Raw genomic sequence first — 20,402 nt, forward strand, 5'->3', positions numbered from 1 at the left:
GATATAAATGGCTCATATGGCCTGATCATACTATAGTAGTATTTAGGAATCTTTGATAAGTCTCACACTAGGCCAGGCTGGGATGTCTCCCCTCTCCATTGGAGGCAGGGGAAGGGGAGGTATCCAAGAATTAAAAGGGTAAAGTAACTGAGGTCATTCTTCCAACCTGTCCTGAAGCACCAGCTGATCAGGTACACTGAATCAGGTTTGAAGGATGTGGCTAGCCTCCACAATTCTTCCCTAGAGGGAGCAGTTAGTCTCTAGGGCAAGAGGAGGGGGGTCACCTGGGTAAAGCTCTTTAAAGATTATCTGGGCAGCCACTGAAGGACTGACCAATAAAAATTTCTGCAGCCTTGGACCTTAATTTTTTCTTTTTGGTAAACATAAAGGTAAAACAGCTAATAAAAAGAAGCTTCTATGTAAATGAAATTAGATGCATGAACTGAGAGACTGAGTATGTTCAGTTTTATGCTCCCACCATGAGCACCGCAAGTAATCCCCTGACGCCCTTCGTTTTTCCCCCCAATTCATGTAACTAGTGACACGTCTTCCCATGAAACACTGCCTCACAGCCTCTGCATTGGTTTCATTCATTCACTCACCCATCAAATATTTACCGAGTCTACCATGTGCCAGGCACTGTGCTGGGCACTGGAGATACACATGAATTGTGTACGGTCCTTGCCTCCAGGGCAGCCCCCTGGTGTCCTCAGGGCCAGCCTGGCATCCCAAGGCAGCCCTGGGCAACGGTATCACGATACCCTTTGCAGCAGGTAAGAGCGGTAGCAGTGGGCTGGCAAAATGCCAGGCCACAGGTTTTCCCAAGGTAAAACTGGATGTGAGAGAGCGATCCCAGCCCGGCTCAAACAGGCATCAAGGTGGGAACCAGGGGCCAAAGGGGCGGAGGGTGCAAAGGACCCGGCGTGCAGAGGACTCTCGCCGCAGTCGCCGGGTTGGGTGCTGAGCGGCCACGCGCGCTCCTCCAGGGCCGTCACAGGAGATGTGGGGACAACGATGACCCCTGGGCGCGAGTCAGCTGAGGGGGTGTCTCGAAGGGACAGTTTGAGGAGACGGTTAGGGTGGACCTGAGGTGACGCCCCAAAGGATGGCTTGTCCTGGGTGACTGAGGATTTAGTGGATGGCGGAACTGAAGGAATAGGACTGAAGATGAGGTTGGTCCAGAGGGTCAAGCAAGACCGAAGGGTGGGGCTGACGGGACGAGGGCGAAGGGCTGAAGGGAAGGGAGGGCGCGCTAAGGACTGGATAGGTGAGCAAACTGAGGGCCTTTCTCCCAAGGGATCATTTGGAACGCGAGGACAGCGGATCTCCGGGATCTCGCCTGCCCCAAAGACGCGTCCTACCTGGTTTCTCGCCTCGGCGTGGTCCTATCGCGCAGGCAGCGGCAGCGTCTCGCGCCCTGCAGGGGTCGCGTTGCAGCCGGGACAAGCAGTCGTCCCCCTTCTCTCAGACAGCTTGGTAACGCCCGGTCCTCCCCTGCAGCTGTGGCGCCGATGGTCCGATCTGAATTGCCCTCCTGCCGCCCCTTGGGACGGCCAGTAGTTCGGCCCTCTGGGCCAGTGGGGGTGATCGCCCACCTCCTGGCTCCCTCTGCACTGAGCGCCGCGAGTCACGCGCAGTGCTTTCCCGAGAGGGGAGCGGCTGAGCTTCAGCCGTGGCCCCGCCTTCTGCGGCCTGGGCCCCGCCCCTTCGGGGTGGTGCCGGCTAAGTGGCTGGGGTGTGCTGGAACCTAGAAAACCCTCGCGCGCGGCTTAACTGGCGTGTGGAAGGCAGGTGCATCTGCGCATCCGCCGTCGCCTAATGGAGCGATTCTCTGCCTGACACCGCAGTACAACCTCTTGGGAAAAATAGAAAGACAAAACTAAAGCCTGACCTCAGCAGAGACCAATTGATCCAGAAGCACGGGTAGGGTGGAGTAGGGGTTGGGTGGTGCCCAGCCTTGATATTTTTAAAAGCACCCCAGCATAGCCAGGATGAAGAAGCCTGGTAAAGTCTAGAACGGAACAAAGACTGTCTCCTCTGGCCAAAAATTTAGTCAGGTTCTTCTGAGTCGGCCCTGGACCAGGCTTGACTTTGGGCTTCCCTCTTTGTCCTTGTAGAATCCAGTTTAAGCAAGAATCCCTTTAAATCGGTTTATTGGAAATTCTCCGCTCTTGATATCTGACCGTCCTTGGTATTTATCACCTTGGCCTGCTTTCAGCAAGAATTCTGTTGAGTTGATCTACCAAGAATCCCCCTTTCCTCTGATGTTTCTTCTTAGTAAATGCTATGTTCATGTCCCTCCAAAATTCGTATGTTGAAATCCTAACCCCCAAACATTAGTAGGTGGGGCCTTTGAGAGGTGATTAGGTCGTGAGGATCTTGCATGATTAGGATTAGTAGCGTCACAGAAGATATCTCATGGAGCTCCCTAGCCCAGTCCTTCAGATGGGGAAGTAGCTGACCAGAGAGCACCTAGTGGCCATGCTGGCACCTTGGTCTCAGACTTATAGCTTCTAGAACTCTAAGAAATTTGCTTATAAGCTACCCAGTCTGTAGTGTGGTGTGTTTTTTAGCCACGGCATGCAGCATGCAGGACCTTCGGTCCCAACCAAGGACCAAACCCCTGCCCCATGCATTGGGAGCACAAAGGCTAACCACTGGACCACCAGGGGAGTCCCTGGTGTTTTATTATAGCAGCCAGAATAGATGAAGGCTGTAATTTTCCAGCCACTGATCTCTACCCTGCTGCTACCCTGCTAATAAATTATCACTTGTCTTTGTTGGGGTCTGAGTTGAGCTCAATCTCTCCCCTACTGCAGCACCTCATTGCAGTGGTTCCTATAGCTATTCCCTGATCCCCGGCCCCTCCCTACCCTCCCCCCTGCCCCGCCCCTGCAAATAAAGTTTGCCTTACCATCTTTAACAAGTGTAATGAATATTTTTTTCTTTATCAGAACTCATGTGCTTCCTGCTCCTAGGCAGGGTGTATGTGTATGTGAGACACTGAAGACTGTTGTCTTCTTGTATCCAAAGGGGGGTGGGGGCAGGTGGGCTTTCAATGAATAGTTATTAGAACCTCACTAGGTTCCATCCTTTGTGAAAGAGAGTCTGAGATCCTGTGCTCTAGGCACTCCCAGGCTTGTTAGGTCACAGTCAAGGAAGCAGATAAATGTCATATTGTGTAATACATCCTCAGGCCTCACAAAAGTCATGTGAGCTGAGCTTTGAATAATGAGTGGGAGATAAAAGGTGTGGGGGAAGCATGCATATAAGAACAATGGGGCAAAGCAACTGATATGATCGAGATGTGGGACCGATGCAGAGAGTATAGCAAAGATGGTCAGGGATGTGATAATGAAGAGCCTTCCATGACAAACAAAGGAGCTGGGACTCATCCAGTAAGCAGTGGAGAAATATTTTATCTCAAGGCAGGATGGTAAATCAAATATGAATTTTAGAACTACAATTCTGGGGGAAAAGTGGAGAGGGCTTTAGTCAGGGAGACCAGTGAAAAACTGCATGTTTGTACAGATAAAGGGTCCAGGGTGGGGCCTTAGCCTAAGCTATGCCAATTGGAACCCTTTCCCTGAGAATTTGGACTTGGGGGAGAGAGAATTACACTTTTACTCACGGTTGCCGTCTATGGGGTCGCACAGAGTTGGACACGACTGAAGTGACTTAGCAGCAGCAGACTTACCATGAAAATTTGAGAGTGGTGTCAAATTTTACTTGTCAAATGGCCTGAGTTGCAGAAAAAACCAATTTGCTGAGAAGTATCAGTCTGTTGCCTAGAGAGGAGTCAAGTGAAGACACAGACTACTCCCCAGATTCTTGGGGCCTCCAGTAGCTGATTCTACTTCTCACTGAGGCCGTTTAACTCTTATCCTGGGTTGATGATGCATCCTTCTATCCATTCATATGGTTTTATTTTTGACCTCAGCAAATGTGGGTTACTTCCTGTTATTTGTGTTATGGGATAATTTTCAAAAAGTTAAAATCATGAGCCTTATACAAATATAAAATAAAGCCATATTTCACTAATTAATGAAAGAACCAATAAGACACTAAGACTGATTCACAAGGGTATTTGACTTTTATAAATGTAAATTCTCTTCCAGACAAAATTAATTTGCATCACCGAGAGAAGGAATTATTTGCATTGTTAAAGGCAGAAATATTCTGCAATATTATCAGTATTTGAACAGATACGAACTTTAGAAACCTCACTTCAGTCACAGTGTGGATACTGACTTAGAGGAAAGAGACCAGTTAGGAGACTGTGGTAATTGTGATGAGAAATGGGAGGGTGTGAATTAGGGCAGTGGCTAAGGGGTTAGATATGAGGATATAGATTCAAGAGATATTAAGGGTATAGACTCTAGAGGACTTAACGATTAATTTAATGTGTCACTGGAGGTTGGAGGTAAAGAAGAGCAAATAGCCTCAGATGACTCCCAGGATCCTCCAAATGCTGAGTTTTCTCCAAAACCCTTTGTACACCTCTTAGAAGATTTGGAGCTAGGATTACAGGGAAATGTTGGATCTAGGACAATGCTCCCTTGTTTCTCTGTTTCTGGCAGTGGTAAATATGGTCTTTCCCCCAAAGTTCTTAAAATCGCAGGATAAGCCAACTTGTCCCACGATCTCTCCCTATTCCTGAGACACTGTAGATGAGGAACAAGTATAAACCTGGCCTATGTATGCTAGAATCACCTCTCTCTTTTTGCTTTTGGCAGTTATTCCATCTAGCTCAAGTGAAAAGATCTCATAACCCATCCAACTTCAGAAAACCCCTCAAGGGGTACTCTCCTGAAATGAAATAATGTCTCATCTGTTTCTCTTTTTGTTTTATTCTTCTCTCTAAAAACCAGACACATTGCCCACTCATCTTCATACTTAGAGCAAGTCATGACCACCTCTCTTTCTGAAATTATATGACCTTTTAGCAACTATTCTCATCACTGACTTAACTTCTCAGAATTCTAATTACAAGAAAGATAACATAGATTGGGGTCACATATCCACTCTTGGCCAACTGTGGCTAGGACTAGTGGAGTCAACTGGCATGAACATGACTCATCCCGTCACCAAGAGCTGAGTGGGAAGAGCTAGTAATCTATGGATTTAGCACCGTTGAGTAAATCAAGGGGCTTATTTGATAAACCAGTGCCTGCATCTTCTGCAGCTAACCCACAGAGTCCTTTGGTTTTATCTTCAAAATGCATCTTCTACTCATCCACTTATTTCTTCACTGCTTCCATAGTCTAAGCCACCACCATTCCATGCTTAGACAATTGTAACTTCCTCCTAATCTCTCTGATGTCACTTTTACAGTCCTATTGCCCATAGAATGGCTTAAACAATCTTTTCAAACTGGCTTTAAAGTCTTCCACTGCATCTTATCATACCTCTCCAACCACTCTCCTCTTTGCTCACAATGTTTTATCCACATTAGACTTAGGTTTCTTACATACAAAGCTTGCTCCTATCTTAGGGACTTGAATGTCCTTCCATTAGATTTTTGCAAAGCTAAATCCTTTTAGTCATTCAAGTCTCATGTCACATGTTACTTCCTCAGAAAGTCCTTTTCTGACCACCAAAAAAGGTGGTCAGAAAGTTAGCTACACCTCCCCACTCACAGTCTCTCACTGTTAAAGCAGCTACTGTAGTATCTTCATAGCACTTACTATCTGAATGATCTTGTTTACTTTGATACTGTCTCTTCTTCTAGAAGGTAAGCTCCGTGAGAGTAGAAATCTTTTTTGTTGTCTTTCACTGTATGGGCAGCATATAGAACAGTGCCCAGACATGGCAGACACTCAATAAATAATTGTATATGGATGAATGTGATAGAAGGCAGTGTGTGTGTGTGTGTGTGTGTGTGTGTGTGTGTGTGTGTGTAATTGGAACTTTGAAAGAATGGCAATTTGTGGGGTCAGTATCAGATTCTTTACTGTCTGAATGACCAAGGAAGCCTATAACCATGAAACCATTTTATATTGTCTCCTACTCTTAACCTATTGCGTGAGACTTTATGAATTTTCTGGTCATTTTAAGGTAGCAATCAGTACTTGTTACTTTGAATATTTAAGATGCCTAAGGTAATGAAAGTATTTTTTAAATTTCATACTTTAAAATGAGAGTTTTTCTTATCTCTCAGCTTGGCCCTATTGCAGATGGTCACGTTCAGTGAGGCTTAGTAGATGTCTATCGTTCCTCACTTATCTCTTTTCCATGCCCCAGTTTGCTAATCTTCTTTCTCAGGTGTTTGAGCAGGGTGGAGGGAGAAGAAGGTTCTTACTTGACTAATACTGTCACAGACTAGTTTTAGTGTTTGGCAGGTATCTAAAATCCATTTTTTTTGACAGATTCTTTCTTTGTTGGTGTAGATATTTCTCCTATACCAATTTACTTTAAGGTGAGTGAATTCAGCTCCTCTAGCTGATCACTTATAGCTCCTTTAGAAATCTCTAGGCAGTTAAAATGGAGAAGGCAGTGGCACCCCACTCCAGTACTCTTGCCTGGAAAATCCCATGGATGGAGGAGCCTGGTAGGCTGCAGTCCATGGGGTCGCTAGAGTCGGACACGACTGAGCAACTTCACTCTCACTTTTCAATTTCATGCATTGGAGAAGGAAATGGCAACCCACTCCAGTGTTCTTGCCTGGAGAATCCCAGGGACGGAGAGCCTGGTGGGCTGCCGTCTATGGGGTCGCACAGAGTCGGACACGACTGAAGCGACTTAGCAGCAGCAGTAGCAGTAGGCAGTTAAAAAATCAACTTTACTGAAATATAATTATGCACAATAAAATGCACAGATTTTAAGTGTACAGTTTGATGAGTTTTGACAAATGTATACATACATCCATGTAACCACCTCTGAAATCAAGATATAGAAAATTTACCTCATGCTCTTAGACAGGCAATCAATCCCACCCTCAGGCAACCTTCTATCTATTTAGAAATATCCAGGCATTTGACACCATATCTCTTGCTTCCTTCTGGGGAAGTCTCCTCAACCTTTCAGATGGTCTCTGCGACCAGATAAAGAAACCCTAACTAGGTTTCTTTTATGGCTCATGTCTGATCTATGGGGAGCACTCATGAACCACTTGTGCTGAAAAACAATGCCAATCTCACCACCACTATTAATATCTCCTCTTGCTCTGCCGTAGAACAAATAGCTAGCTCTTCTCTCACTTTTGAGATTTTCCAGGTATGAGTCAGGCATGAGTTCTCTGTATCCCTCCACCCATTAACTGTATCAATCTTGGCAAGTAATTTCCTTATACCCTTTCAAAACTGAACTGAGGGTGGGACTCAAAGCTCACCAGTAATTCTCTCCAAGGATACTCTTCCAATGTCTGAATTTCTGGCCCCTTTCTCAAGGTGGGTAAGGAATTAAGACTTCGAGACTTTTCATATCCGATTTTTTGGCAAGTCTTACATGGTTATCTAAAACTTCACCTTGGAAAGAAGCATCTGCTGTTTTGGATCCTTGAAAAAAAAGTCATGTCCAATTCTTTGTGACTGAATGGACTATACCTCGCCAGGCTCCTTTACCCTGTGGAATAGGAATTCCTCTATGGAATTTTCCCAGCAAGAATACTGGAGTGGATTGCCATTGGCTCCTTAGTAGAGACCAAGACTCAACTCTCCCAAGATGCATATGAGCCATCAGGGAGGGTGCCAAATGTTCAGGAGTTTGGGGGGATATTATTGACCTGAAGAGGTGTCAGTTCTTGGGTCAAAGAGAAGTTCAGTCCAGTTTAGTCCACCAGATGTGTCCGACTCTTTGTGACACCATGGACTGCAGCACATCAAGCCTCCCTGTCCATCACCAAATCCTGGAGTTTACTCAAACTCATGTCCATCGAGTTGGTGATGCCATCCAACCATCTCATCCTCTGTGCTCCCCTCCTCCTGCCTTCAGTCTTTCCTAGCATCAGAGTCTTTTCAAATGAGTCAGATCTTCACATCAGGTGGCCAAAGTATTGCAGTTTCAGCTTCAGCATCAGTCCTTCCAATGAACATTCAGGACTGATTTCCTTTAGGATGAACTGGTTGGATCTCCTTGCTGTCCAAGGGACTCTCAAGAGTCTTCTCCAACACCACAGTTCAAAAGCATCTTCAGCACTCAGTTTTCTTTATAGTCCAACTCTCACATCCATATATGACTATGGGAAAAACCATAGCTTTGACTAGATGGACCTCTGTCAGCAAAGTAATGTCTCTGCTTTTTAATATGCTGTCTAGGTTGATCATAACTTTTTTTCCAAGGAGCAAGTGTCTTTTAATTTCATGGCTGCAGTCACCATCTGCAGTGATTTTGGAGCCCCCCAAAATAAAGTCTGCCACTGTTTCCCCATCTATTTGCCATGAAGTGATGGGACCAGATGCCATAATCTTAGTTTTCTGAATATTGAGCTTTAAGCCAGGTTTTCCACTCTCTTTCACTTTCATCAAGAAGCTCTTTAGTCCGTCTTTACTTTCTGCCATATCAGTGATGTCATCTGCATATCTGAGATTATTGATATTTCTCTCAGCAATCTTGATTCCAGTTTGTGCTTCATCCAGTCCAGTATTTCTCATGATGTACTCTGCATATAAGATAAATAAGTAGGGTAACAATATACAGCTTTGATGTACTTCTTTCCTGGTTTGGAACCAGTCTGTTGTTCCATGTGCAGTTCTAACTGTTGCTTCTTGACCTGCATATAAGTTTCTCAGGAGGCAGGTCAGGTGGTCTGGTATTCCCATTTCTTGAAGAATTTTCCTCAGTTTGTTGTGATCCACAAAGTCAAAGGCTTCGGCAAAGTCAATAAAGCAGAAGGAGATGTTTTTCTGGAACTCTCTTGCTTTTTCCATGATCCAGCAGATGTTGGCAATTTAATCTCTGGTTCCTCTGCCTTTTCTAAATCCAGCTTGAACATCTGGAAGTTCACGGTTCATGTATTGCTGAAGCCTGGCTTGGAGAATTTTGAGCATTACTTTACTAGCATGTGAGATGAGTGCAATTGTGTGGTAGTTTGAGCATTCCGTGGCATTGCCTTTCTTTGGGATTGGAATGAAAACTGACCTTTTCCAGTCCTGTGGCCACTGCTGAGTTTTCCAAATTTACTGGCATATTGAGTGCAGCACTTTCACAGCATCATCTTCCAGGTCTTGAAATAGCTCAACTGGAATTCCATCACCTCCACTAGCTTTGTTCGTAGTGATGCTTTCTAAGGCCCACTTGACTTCACATTCCAGGATGTCTGGCTCTAGGTCAGTGATCACACCATCGTGATTATCTGGGTCATGAAGATCTTTTTTGTACAGTTCTTCTGTGTATTCTTGCCACCTCTTCTTAATATCTTCTGCTTCTGTTAGGTCCATACCATTTCTGTCCTTTATCGAGCCCATCTTTTCATGAAATGTTCCCTTGGTATCTCTAATTTTCTTGAAGAGATCGCTAGTCTTTCCCATTCTGTTTTCCTCTATTTCTTTGCATTGATCACTAAGGAAGGCTTTCTTATCTCTCCTTGCTATTCTTTGGAACTCTGCATTGAAATGGGAATATCTTTCCTTTTCTCTTTTGCCTTTTGCTTCTCTTCTTTTCACAGCTATTTCTAAGGCCTCCCCAGACAGGCATTTTGCTTTTTTGCATTTTTTCCCATGGGGATTGTCTTGATCCCTGTCTCCTGTACAATGTCACGAACCTCCGTCCGTAGTTCATCAGGCACTCTACCTATCAGATCTAGTCCCTTAAATCTATTTCTCACTTCCACTGTATAATCCATAAGGGATTTGATTTGGGTCATAGCTGAATGGTCTAGTGGTTTTCCCTACTTTCTTCAATTTAAGTCTGAATTTGGCAATAAGGAGAGTTCATTATCTGAGCCACAGTCAGCTCCTGGTCTTGTTTTTGCTGACTGTATTGAGCTTCTCCATCTTTGGCTGCAAAGAATATAATCAATCTGATTTCGGTGTTGACCATCTGGTGATGTCCATGTGTAGAGTTTTCTCTTGTGTTGTTGGAAGATGGTGTTTGCTATGACCAATGCATTCTCTTGGCAAAACTCTTAGCCTTTGCCCTGCTTCATTCCAATTCCAAGGCCAAATTTGCCTGTTACCCTAGGTGTTTCTTGACTTCCTACTTTTGCATTCCAGTCCCCTATAATGAAAAGGACATCTTTTTTGGGTGTTAGTTCTAAAAGGTCTTGTAGGTCTTCATAGAACCATTCAACTTCAGCTTCTTCAGCATTACTGGTTGGGGCATAGACTTGGATTACTGTGATATTGAATGGTTTGCCTTGGAAACGAACAGAGATGATTCTGTCGTTTTTGAGATTGCATCCAAGTACTGCATTTTGGACTCTTTTGTTGACCATGATGGCTACTCCATTTCTTCTAAGGGATTCCTGCCCACAGTAGTAGATATAATGGTCATCTGAGTTAAATTCACCCATTCCAGTCCATTTTAGCTCGCTGATTCCTAGGATGTCGACGTTCACTCTTGCCATCTCCTGTTTGACTACTTCCAATTTGCCTCGATTCATGGAACTAACATTCCAGGTTCCTATGCAGTATTGCTCTTTACAACATCAGACCTTGCTTCTATCACCAGTCACATCCACAACTGGGTATTGTTTTTGCTTTGGCTCCACCCCTTCATTCTTTCTGGAGTTATTTCTCCACTGATCTCCAGTAGCATATTGGGCACCTACTGACCTGGGGAGTTCCTCTTTCAGTATCCTATCATTTTGTCTTTTCATACTGTTTATGGGGTTCTCAAGACAAGAATACTGAGGACTTCAACTTGACTAGAAGCTTTGGGGGTTAAGGAATTACTGGTTTGAGGCTCAGTTGTCTCTGACTCTTTGTGACCCCATGGACTGTAGCCTACCAGGCTCCTCTGTCCATGGGATTTTCCAGGCAATAGTACTGGAGTGGATTGCCATTTCCTTCTCCAGGGGATCTTCCTGACCCAGGGATCGACCCCGGGTCTCCTGCATTGTAGACAGATGCTTTACCATCTGGGCCACCAGGGAAGTGCTCAGCCTGGGGCGTGTCATCAATGGCCATGCTATACCTCCTCAGGAGATACTCAAACACAGTTCTGTCTCAGTTTCTGTGGGGTCTCTGGGTCCTGATGCATACAAGGTATGTTTGAGCCCTCTGAGCATCTCTGGTGGGTATGGGGTTTGATTCAAAATGCAGTTTCACCCCTCCTACCATCTTGCTGTGGCTTCTCCTCTGCCCTTGGACATGGGGTATCTCCTCAGTCACTCTTCAAAGAGAAGAGAAGGAGGCAAAATCTTGAGCTGTCCTACCAAGGCAAGAACAATCTCCATTCTTTTTCTGGTCCAGAAACTCTCCTTTGGCTTCTTATGACCAATTGTTCACAGCTGCCTCCTCCTTTTGGTATCCAGGCCAGCAAAAGACTCTTCCTGAATCCCTCAGATAAACCTGGTAAGGCTGCCTGGGTGAATATGCTTGTGCCAGGCCCTGGCAAATTTTATGGTTGCTCTGGGTATGGGAACGATTATTAGATCCTTCTTTTCCCTTCCTCACATTCCCCCTTTTCACCCATTACTTCTTTAACAGGAGGGAAAGGGGCAGGGCACAACTTTTGAAAGAATTCACACAACATATACCAACCAGAATCAAATGGGATCATGATAGCAGGCAAAACTAGATCAGCAAGTGAAATGGCACAGCCAGAAGTGCCATGACAGTTCCAAGGCACTGTTGAGAGATCAAGGAAAGGGCAGTGGCCCAAATCCTGGAAATCTCCACCCCTTCCCCCAAATAGTTGGAATCCTACCACTCATTAGCATATTAAATTGCCCGGCCTATAAAAACTAACCATGCCACATTTAAAGGCCGCACTCATCTTCTGTAGTGGCCCACACTCTGTCTGTGGAGTTTGCTTCTCTCTGTATGTGAATAAATCCACTTCTTACCTATCACTTTGTCTCTCACCAAATTCTTTCTGTGTTGAGATATCAAGAACCTGAGCTTCATTAGGTCCAGAAACCAGGTACTGTGGGTTTTGGCTGGGTTTGAGTCCCTGCCACGTGGGTCAAGTCCCAAGCAATGTTTTGGCTGGGTTTGAGTCCCAGCCATGTGGGTTCAACTCCCAGACTGGGTTTTGGATGGTTCGAGTCCCAGCACATGGGTTTGAGTAGCAATCCGTGGTAAACAGTTTCACTTCCACATGTGCTTGTCCAGATTAGAACTTGGAAGGGTTGGTAGAGGAGGCCTGACATGACTTTTTTTTGAAATGCTGTAATTGTGACAGATGTCTGGGGCTTATTTTTTACCTTACTTTGCCTTACCAGGCACAGCCTTTTAGGGAATGAAAAGGTTGAGCCCCTGGAGTGAGAGTGGAAGTGTGGTATTACACTGGTTTCCAGGGGCTCTTATTTCTTCTTAAGTTGTGTAAATCTAAGGGAGGAAGAGCAATGGCTCTAGTCAGGAGGCCATGAGTGACTGTGTTTCATAAAAAGATGCCTGCTAAGTATAAATGGAAACTAGATCCTGAAGGATAAAATTCACATCGAAAGGACAGGTAAAAGACAGTTTTAGGAAAAATAAAAGGTAGCAGATTTCATTCATTTACTTACTAATTGAAAAACATTAATAATCCAAGCGTTAGCATTTTGCTTAGTTATTCAAATTAAAAAATGAAACAACTGTTATTCTCAAGGCGATCATCATGGCCTAGCAGAGGAGAAAACAGTAAAATAGGCATGTAAATGATACACAGTCAAATCATGGGAACCAAAAATAAGAAAAATGTATAAGGTGGTCTTGTGCAAGGAAGAGGCAAACAACTCAGAGTAGGGAATTGGGTGTCAGTGAAGGCTCCCAGAGGAAGCAACTAAAGCTACTGAGGTTGAAAATCAGATAGACCTTAGCTAGACAAAGGAAAGAATGTATTCTAAGAGGAGAGAACAGAAAGGGCCAAGGCACAGTGGCTGCTGAAGACAGTGGGACCTTTGGGGGAATTGCAAATAATTTTGTACATGCAGCAGAAAGTGACAATGAAGCTGGAGAGGTAGGCACTGCCAAAGGCAGGAAAGCTCTGATAATTCACTAATGGACTTTAAACTGCAAATGACATGATCTGATTTGGATTTTTGAAAGATCATTCTCTGTGGTGTGGATAATGAGTTGGGAATAAGCAGAATCAGAGGCAGGGAGATCTGAGAGGAGGATGTTGGCACAGTCTAGGCAAGGAACAATGAAATTTATGGGATTGGGAACAAATATGAGGAGAAAGACTTAAAGATATTTCTAAGACAAAGTGACAGGATAGATTGGATTAGAGGAACGGAAGGGAGCTGTCTAGAAAGACTTCTAGTTTTTTGGTTTGAGCAACTGGGTGGTAGTGCTATCAGGGAAACAAAAATAGAGAAGCTAATTTAAATTTATTCAACAGATATTTATTAAAGACCCATTATATATTGTACACAGACAGGTAAATTAGTGATTATAATTCCTTGTGATAAATATCACTGATGGTGACATTTATATACAGGGGAGTAACCGAATACATTGGACATATAAAAGTCACACTGAGGAATTAGGGTAAGCTCTTACAGGAGACAGTGCCTAATCTGAGTGTTTATTTATTTTTTTAAAATCGAGGTAAAATTCTCCCAACACAAAACATTCTCATAACCCTTTTTAAGTATACAATGCAGTGGCACTTGGTACATTCACAATGTTGTTCAACCATTACTTCTATTTAGTTCCAACTATTCTGAGTTTCTGGAGGGTGACTAGAAGTTTGCTAGATGAAGAAGGGAGTAGGGAAAGCATGTTAGGATATGACAACAGTATGCTGACGACAAGAAGACCAGAAATAGCATGACTGGAGTGAATGCAGATGGGGGAGAAGTAGAAGACAACGCTAGAGAGGGCCCAACAACAAAACATGCAGATTTTAACTAGATCCTGAGGTGTGCAAGACTCTTAGAGGATGCTAAGCTGGGGCTTGACACAGTCAAGTTTGCAGTTCAGAAAGATGACTCTGGAAATGGTACTGGTGATACTTTAGACAGGGGAAAGCCAGAAAGATGAGTGGGGAGATTTTCTGCAGTAATCCAGGTGAGAGATGATCCAAATATGAACAAGGGCAGTGGTAATAAAGGAGGAAACTGAAAGCAAGGCAGTGGAGATGCTGAATTTATATTACTTGATGACTTATTAGACATCAGACTATACAGGAAGAGTATAGTATTCTGCCTTGGGTGACTCAGATGACAGTAATGACATCCTGGGGTGAAATTTGGGAGGAATATATTTAATACAGGTTGGTGAGTTCCCTGAGATTCAACTAAGTGAAGTGTCTTAGAGTCAGTTTGATAAATGAATCTGGACCTCAGAAGAGAGATCTAGGATAGAAAGAGAGTTGAGAATCTTCTTTTTTTTGGTAAATAAAACCATGACGTTATAAGAAGTCACTCAGGAAAAGTGTACAGAGAAAAATGAGCAGAGAACCTAGGGTTGAGCTTTGGGAACGAATATTTAAGGTGTGCAAATAGTATATAAATATACAGTTAAAAGATACTGAGGCCAAGACAGAGTTTAGTAACTGGGAAGAAAAGTGGAATAGAAGTAAAGAAGTAGAGAAAGAGTTGGGGAAGGGAAACACTGGTCTCATTTGAAAGGGGGCAGGTGTCAGGAATCTATAGACTGATGTTATTGCTTGGCCTGAGTTACTATCACTGGGGCCCCAACAGACCATACAAATCTCTCCACTCCAAAATAAGCAGTTTATTACTTGTCTATAAACTTATTAGAAACAGTTTCTCAAGTACATACAATTTCTTCTCAAAATAATTTTATGGAATGAAAACAAATGTTCACCAGTTATGGCTTATGTCCCTCAAGAAAAGATTTTTTTAAATCCCCTGCATTTCCCGTCCCAGTTCTGAGGCCTGAAAAGGTGTCAGTTCTTGGGTCAAAGAGAAGAGAGGGTGGCAAAATCTTGAGCTGTCCTACCAATGCAGGAACAATCTCCATTCGTTTTTTGGTCTAGAAACTCTCCTCTGGCTTCTTATGACCAACTGTTCGCAGCTGTCTCCTCCTTTTAGTATCCAGGCCAGCAAAAGATTTACTCTGATTACCTCAGATGAAGCCAGGAAAGGTGCCTGGGTGAATTGCTTGTGCGGGGCCCTGGCAAATTTTATGGTTGCTCTGGGTATGGGAAAGATTGTTAGATCTTACTTTTCTTTTCCCTTCCTCACATTGCCCCTCTTCACTCAGTATCTCCACATGTGCTTGTCCAGATTAGAACTTGGAAGGTAAGGGGAGGCCTGACATGACTTTTTCTTGAAATGCTGTAACTCTGACAGACGTCTGGGGCTCTTTCTTTACTTTACCTTGCCTTACTTGGGCACAGCCTTCTAGGGAATGGAGAGGCTGAGCCCCTGCAGTGAGAGTGGAAGAGCGAGTTTATGCTAGTTTCCCGGGGCTCTAGTCTCTCCTTATTAAGTTTCGTGAATCCAAGAGAGGAAGAGCAATGACTGCCTCCTTTGGGGCTTCCCCAAAGACCTCTACTTTTTATAATGAAAGCTGTTTCTCTTGGGCAATTTGGCCTTCACGGTCTTGCCGGAAGTGATGAGGGCCCCAAAGCCCTGTTTGTGGGAAAACGCGTAGGCAGAGCGTCGAGAGGCTGTGTGTTTCAGTTTGGTCCGGATTGGGTATGGCAGTGGATGTCTCATGCAGTGATGAATTCTGTCAATAATCTATAGTCAGAGCATGGGGGACAGGATTTTTATCCATAGAGGCAAAGGCTAAGAGGGTCATGAATTCTATTTGGATAGATTCCTGTTGCACTCACCTGGTCCACGCTGACGGGCCAGAACAGTGGTTTGAGAAACTGGTACCCAATCACAGGCAACATGCAGAGGATTATGCTGAGGATAACACTCAGCCACATCTGTGGCAGGTTCAGAGTGTTCCTGGCCACACCTGTAAACAAAGAGCCAGAAAGGGAAGGCGGGACCAACGCCTGGAGGGAGGGGGCTGTCAGCCTGAACTTAGGTACTTCTTCAGCCCAAAGAAAGAAGTTACTGATTTGGAAACAGTTTAGTCTCCTGAGAAAAATATAAACACTAAAGGACTGTACTGAGGTCCTTGGTGTAGCCAGTCACTGTGAATTCACATGCCTTTGTCTCCCCCTAAAGGCCAGGCAAGGCAGCAGCGGTGAGGGTAGGTTCTAGGAGTCCTAGAGCACTGACCGAGACACAAAAATGGGATGGGGGGTTTTGGAGGGGAAAAATGAGTGGCTTGACAAAAAATAGGAACCAGTTATATACAGTAACATCTGTCTGTTATTTTGTCCTCATCAGAGTGGAGATGAGAGAGGGGAAAATTAATACAGGAGCTAAGAAGGCATTATGTCATAGTAGGAAGGACATCTGACTGGGAGTCAGGAGGCCTAGATTTGAGTCATTAAAAAAAACTTCCAGTCTCTAAAGTGGTGCAATAATTCTTGCCCTGTCTATCTCTCAGTCTGCTTGTAACGCTCAAATTAGGTAAGAAACTTAAAAATATCTTAGAGACTCTAATAAGGTAAAGTATTTTCGCTAGCTAGATTTTGAGTCCTTTTAGGGCTGAGATCATGTCTCAATCATATCTATATCCATGGAGTCTAATACATAGCAGTAGCTGCTCAGTAAACATTTAATAAACAAATAGACTTGGTTCACACTCCCACCCCCAGCCCCAGCCCCTTGCCACACTGGGCAGAATATTACCTAGGAACTGGAAGATGTCAGGGAACAATAAGCATAAGCCATCACTGTACAGGAAGAATAAGACGCAAAAGTAGAAACCCAGGCTACCCCAGGTGAAGACATGGCTTATCATCGTCCAGTAGGTTGTCTCCAGTGTAATCTGAAAAGCACCCTCTTATGTACATTAGTCTACAACCCAGGATCTTCAGTCACCTCCCTTCTCCCATTTCATAAAAGGGGACACTCCCTTTCTGCCTCCCCTCCCTCCTTCCCTTCCTCTCTTCCAGACAGGCTCCCCATGCAATCCCCTTACCCCACCACCGGCCACACCTGCATTGTGACCACACAGAGCAAGGAGGTCTGCACTATCAGGGAGAAGGACTGGTAGTCGGAGATCTCCTTCCCATCTTTGCGCACTGAATTGTAAACAGTCCCCATAGGGATAAAGAACAGCACAAAGGAACTGTAGATCCCATGCAACAAACACTTCACAAATTCCTTCTTGTTGAAATACAGGTTGTGCTGGCCTGGCTCATACAGCTCTGGGAAGCGTAGGCTCCATGTTTCATTCACATCCTGGAAGCACCAGAGGGTAAGGAGGAAGGCTCAGGGTCTCTCCAAAGGTCCCATCTCCAGCAGAGTAGAGGCTTCTCCCCTCACTGAGTTTGCTGTTAGGCTGCCTAGGAGATTCCTCATGGATTACTTGAGATGTGGAACCAGAGAACAGAGCAGTGACCAGAACCTTTCTAAAGCCCTACTCTCTAGGCAGGGATATACATGGTGGAAGAAAGCTAGAAGTTCATGATGGGGAGTTAAGAAAGGGGGAAGTTAGGATTGGGAGTAGAGGGAAGGAAGGACTGGAGCTTGGGTGGGGAGGCAACTGGGACATGAGTCCCTAGTTCTAAGTGTTCCTTTGGCTGAGTATTCTGTCAAAAGCCAGTGGGAGGCAAGAGGAGGCCGGTGGCATCCAGTTAGTCCGTTAGAGGTATTTCTGTTCTGTGATGCTCCTCCCATTCCCGTAGCCACTGGGGAACTCAGCTGAGGGAATTCTCTGTGAGGATGACATGGGACCATCTTCATCTCCTAAATCTAAAACTCTGGGTAACAAGGATTGAGGCTTGTTTTGAGAGGTTGTGGATCCCTAGATTTAGATCACTGAAGCTGTATAGCTGCTGAATGACAGAACTCATCCTCTTGCTGCTCTGAGGCTGGCAGCTACTTCACGGAGAGTTTCCTTCCTACCCTGATGGAGACCAGGAACCACGATCCCGTGATGTCCTCTTTCAGCTACTTTATTTCTCTTTGGAGGCTCCCTTTTTATTCTACGTACCCAGGACTGGAGGTTGGGTAGAAGAGGGAGAGGTAGGGCACCAGGACCCTCGTTGCCCAGGGAAATTTCCAAGAGGACTAGGCAGTACCCCCCAGGCTGACTCCCTACAATTTGAGGAGTCAGACCCATACTTCCAAGCTTGGCCTTCAGGATTCTCGCCTAGGCCTCACTTATCCCATTATCTCTTTATGGGTCTCTCCTTTCTGGAGCCCCTTGATTTATCTAGTCCTGCCCCAACAACTATTTCCTTCCACTTTTTGTACACACTCCATTTATTGCACAGCACAATGTCTGTGTTTCTCTCTATGAAGAAAAACTTGACACAGGAAAATTTGGGTTTCTGCAGCCGATGGTTATTCTGTGGCAGAGTATACTTTACTTTATCCAATGATACCTCTCCAGGTGGTGAGCTCCCTCCCTTCCTCTAGAAATGATTCTATTTACATTTGACTTTGGAGCCTATCTCTTGGCTGCTGCTGTCCTCTTCATTCCTGGGAATACTCTTCAAGGGGCCAGGGGCTTCAGCCTTGACTAAGAGGTTTGTTGCTGGTCTTACCTGATCAAACAGACTCAAGCCCAGGACAGGGAGGGAGGTGTAGACCAGGTTGTAGAAAGTGATAAACCAGGTATCATAAACTGTCTGGAAGAACACCAAGGAGATTTCTTAGGAGATTTCTCTTTTCCAAAGTCTCAGCTCTACCTCCCAGCTTTAAGAGGACCCCTTCTGCCCTCCACCTACCCATCACCGTGATAACCTAGAACATGGTTTGGATTTCTGAAATTTGACCGAGAAAGCTGACTGCAGACTCTGTTTGGTCCCTGGGTCCTAGGCTGGGGCAAGGCCACATTACACTTGTTTGTGGCCAATCTGATGAGGATGATTTAGACCAACTCTACCATGACCTGTACTGCTCCTCTCTGCATGGAAAGGACCCAGAGTGGCTGCTAGGGAATGCTGAGTGTACCCCTGCACTCCCAGGCATGTAAGCCTCTGTGTTCTTTATCTGCTTTACGGCATTCAGTAGTTCCTATAACCCTGGACACCTTCTAACACTGGCAAGCAGAACAGACCCATGAGCCTATAGTAGGCTACTTTCTTTCCTAGCCACAAGAGGTCAGCAGTAACATGTACATATACATACGCCTCCCACAAGCCAGGCTGGTGTTACTAGACACTAGGGGCAGACAAGCCCACTACTGTCTGCTGACTGGTCTGTTTTCCTGGAGCCTTAAGGTCATAGCATAGCAAGGTCACAAAGGTAGTAGGGATCTCCCAAGATGATCGTTCCGGAGGTTGTTTCTCTTTGGGAATCCTGAGAAACTTCTTATAGGAAAAAGGGAATTCTCATAGAACATCAACATCCAAGGATCACTTCTCCCCACTTCTGTGGAGATTTCATACTCATTAGAGCAACAACAGTTTCTGGCAGGGTGGTATGTCTGGGTGAGGAAGGAGAAGTAAAGAGAAGCTGTGTTTCCAAGTGTTAGTTCAGTTCAGCCTGTTCCATAAAGATTACTCTGGATCCTAAAAAACTCTCAGATCCAGGAATCTCATCCCCACCACCCCCCACCTCCATTACATATGTTTGGAAATTCTAGGTCTCTATGTCATGGGAAAGATGAAAGTATCTTCTGGGAGAGTTCTGTGGGTAGAAGTCAAGGTTGAGTCAGAGCCAGGACAGAGTTTAGAACTCTAAGGTTAAGTGCAGGGTTAGGAGATGGGATCATCATGGGTGAGGAGTATAAAGGATGGATGGTGCCACATCATACACAGGTCTCTAGAGGTGAAAAAGGGTCTGAACTGGCTGAAGTGGAGGAAGATTAGAGAAGACCCACTTGACCAGAGTGGAGAATGCCACTTGAGCACTTACCTGTGCAGAGAACCCACTGTAGAAGGCATACCAGACATGCACCAGGGTGAAGGAAAAGTTTTTGTAAAAGAAGTAGCTTAGAAACTTGCACATGCGATTATAGGACCAGCGGCCATGAACCAAGAGCAGACGCTGAAGATAGCGGAACTGGGAGAAGGCGTAGTCGCTGCTGAGCATGGCCTGCATCCCCTCCTGGCCACTGATGCCGACTCCAATGTGGGCAGCTGCAAAGGAACCCCAGGAAATTTTCAGCCAAAGAGCTTTCTCTCTGGGCTCCCAGCCTGGGAAGTCTACGATTAAGGCTGAGATCGTGTTTCATGTACCTCTTATTTTACACCTGAAAAACACTGGTAGGCCCAGCTGAAGTGCCATTTACTTAATGGAGTCTTTTCTCCTCAGTGGATTTCCCTTCCCCCACAAGTCAGAAAACAGCCCCTTCATTCACGCTTTGTTTTGGATGCTGCCC

The 20,402-nt window shown here is 44.9% G+C and overlaps 2 protein-coding genes across 5 annotated transcripts in view; both read right to left on the reverse strand.

Annotated features, from left to right (window-relative positions):
• Positions 1-1,659, reverse strand: part of RUSC2 (RUN and SH3 domain containing 2) — a 61,810-nt gene extending 60,151 nt beyond the window's left edge. For 2 of the 4 annotated variants that reach the window (XM_070375666.1, XM_070375670.1), the window contains exon 1: positions 1,362-1,659. The gene's annotated coding sequence lies outside the window, so the exon portion shown is untranslated. The remainder of the gene's footprint in view (positions 1-1,361) is intronic. The other 2 variants (XM_005900765.2, XM_070375671.1) reach the window with 2 other exon arrangements.
• Positions 1,660-13,472: 11,813 nt separating this feature from the next.
• LOC102279750 (phospholipid-transporting ATPase FetA-like) overlaps positions 13,473-20,402 on the reverse strand; it is a 74,553-nt gene continuing 67,623 nt past the window's right edge. The window contains exons 22-27 of the mRNA XM_070375688.1: positions 19,937-20,160; positions 18,622-18,705; positions 17,066-17,311; positions 16,757-16,895; positions 15,838-15,968; positions 13,473-15,742 (exon numbers count right to left, since the gene is read on the reverse strand). Coding sequence (XP_070231789.1) covers positions 15,551-15,742; positions 15,838-15,968; positions 16,757-16,895; positions 17,066-17,311; positions 18,622-18,705; positions 19,937-20,160 — 1,016 coding nt within the window. The 3' untranslated portion in view covers positions 13,473-15,550. The remainder of the gene's footprint in view (positions 15,743-15,837; positions 15,969-16,756; positions 16,896-17,065; positions 17,312-18,621; positions 18,706-19,936; positions 20,161-20,402) is intronic.

This window comes from Bos mutus, chromosome 8 (genome assembly GCF_027580195.1).
Source record: "Bos mutus isolate GX-2022 chromosome 8, NWIPB_WYAK_1.1, whole genome shotgun sequence".
NCBI classification, from domain to species: domain Eukaryota; kingdom Metazoa; phylum Chordata; class Mammalia; order Artiodactyla; family Bovidae; genus Bos; species Bos mutus.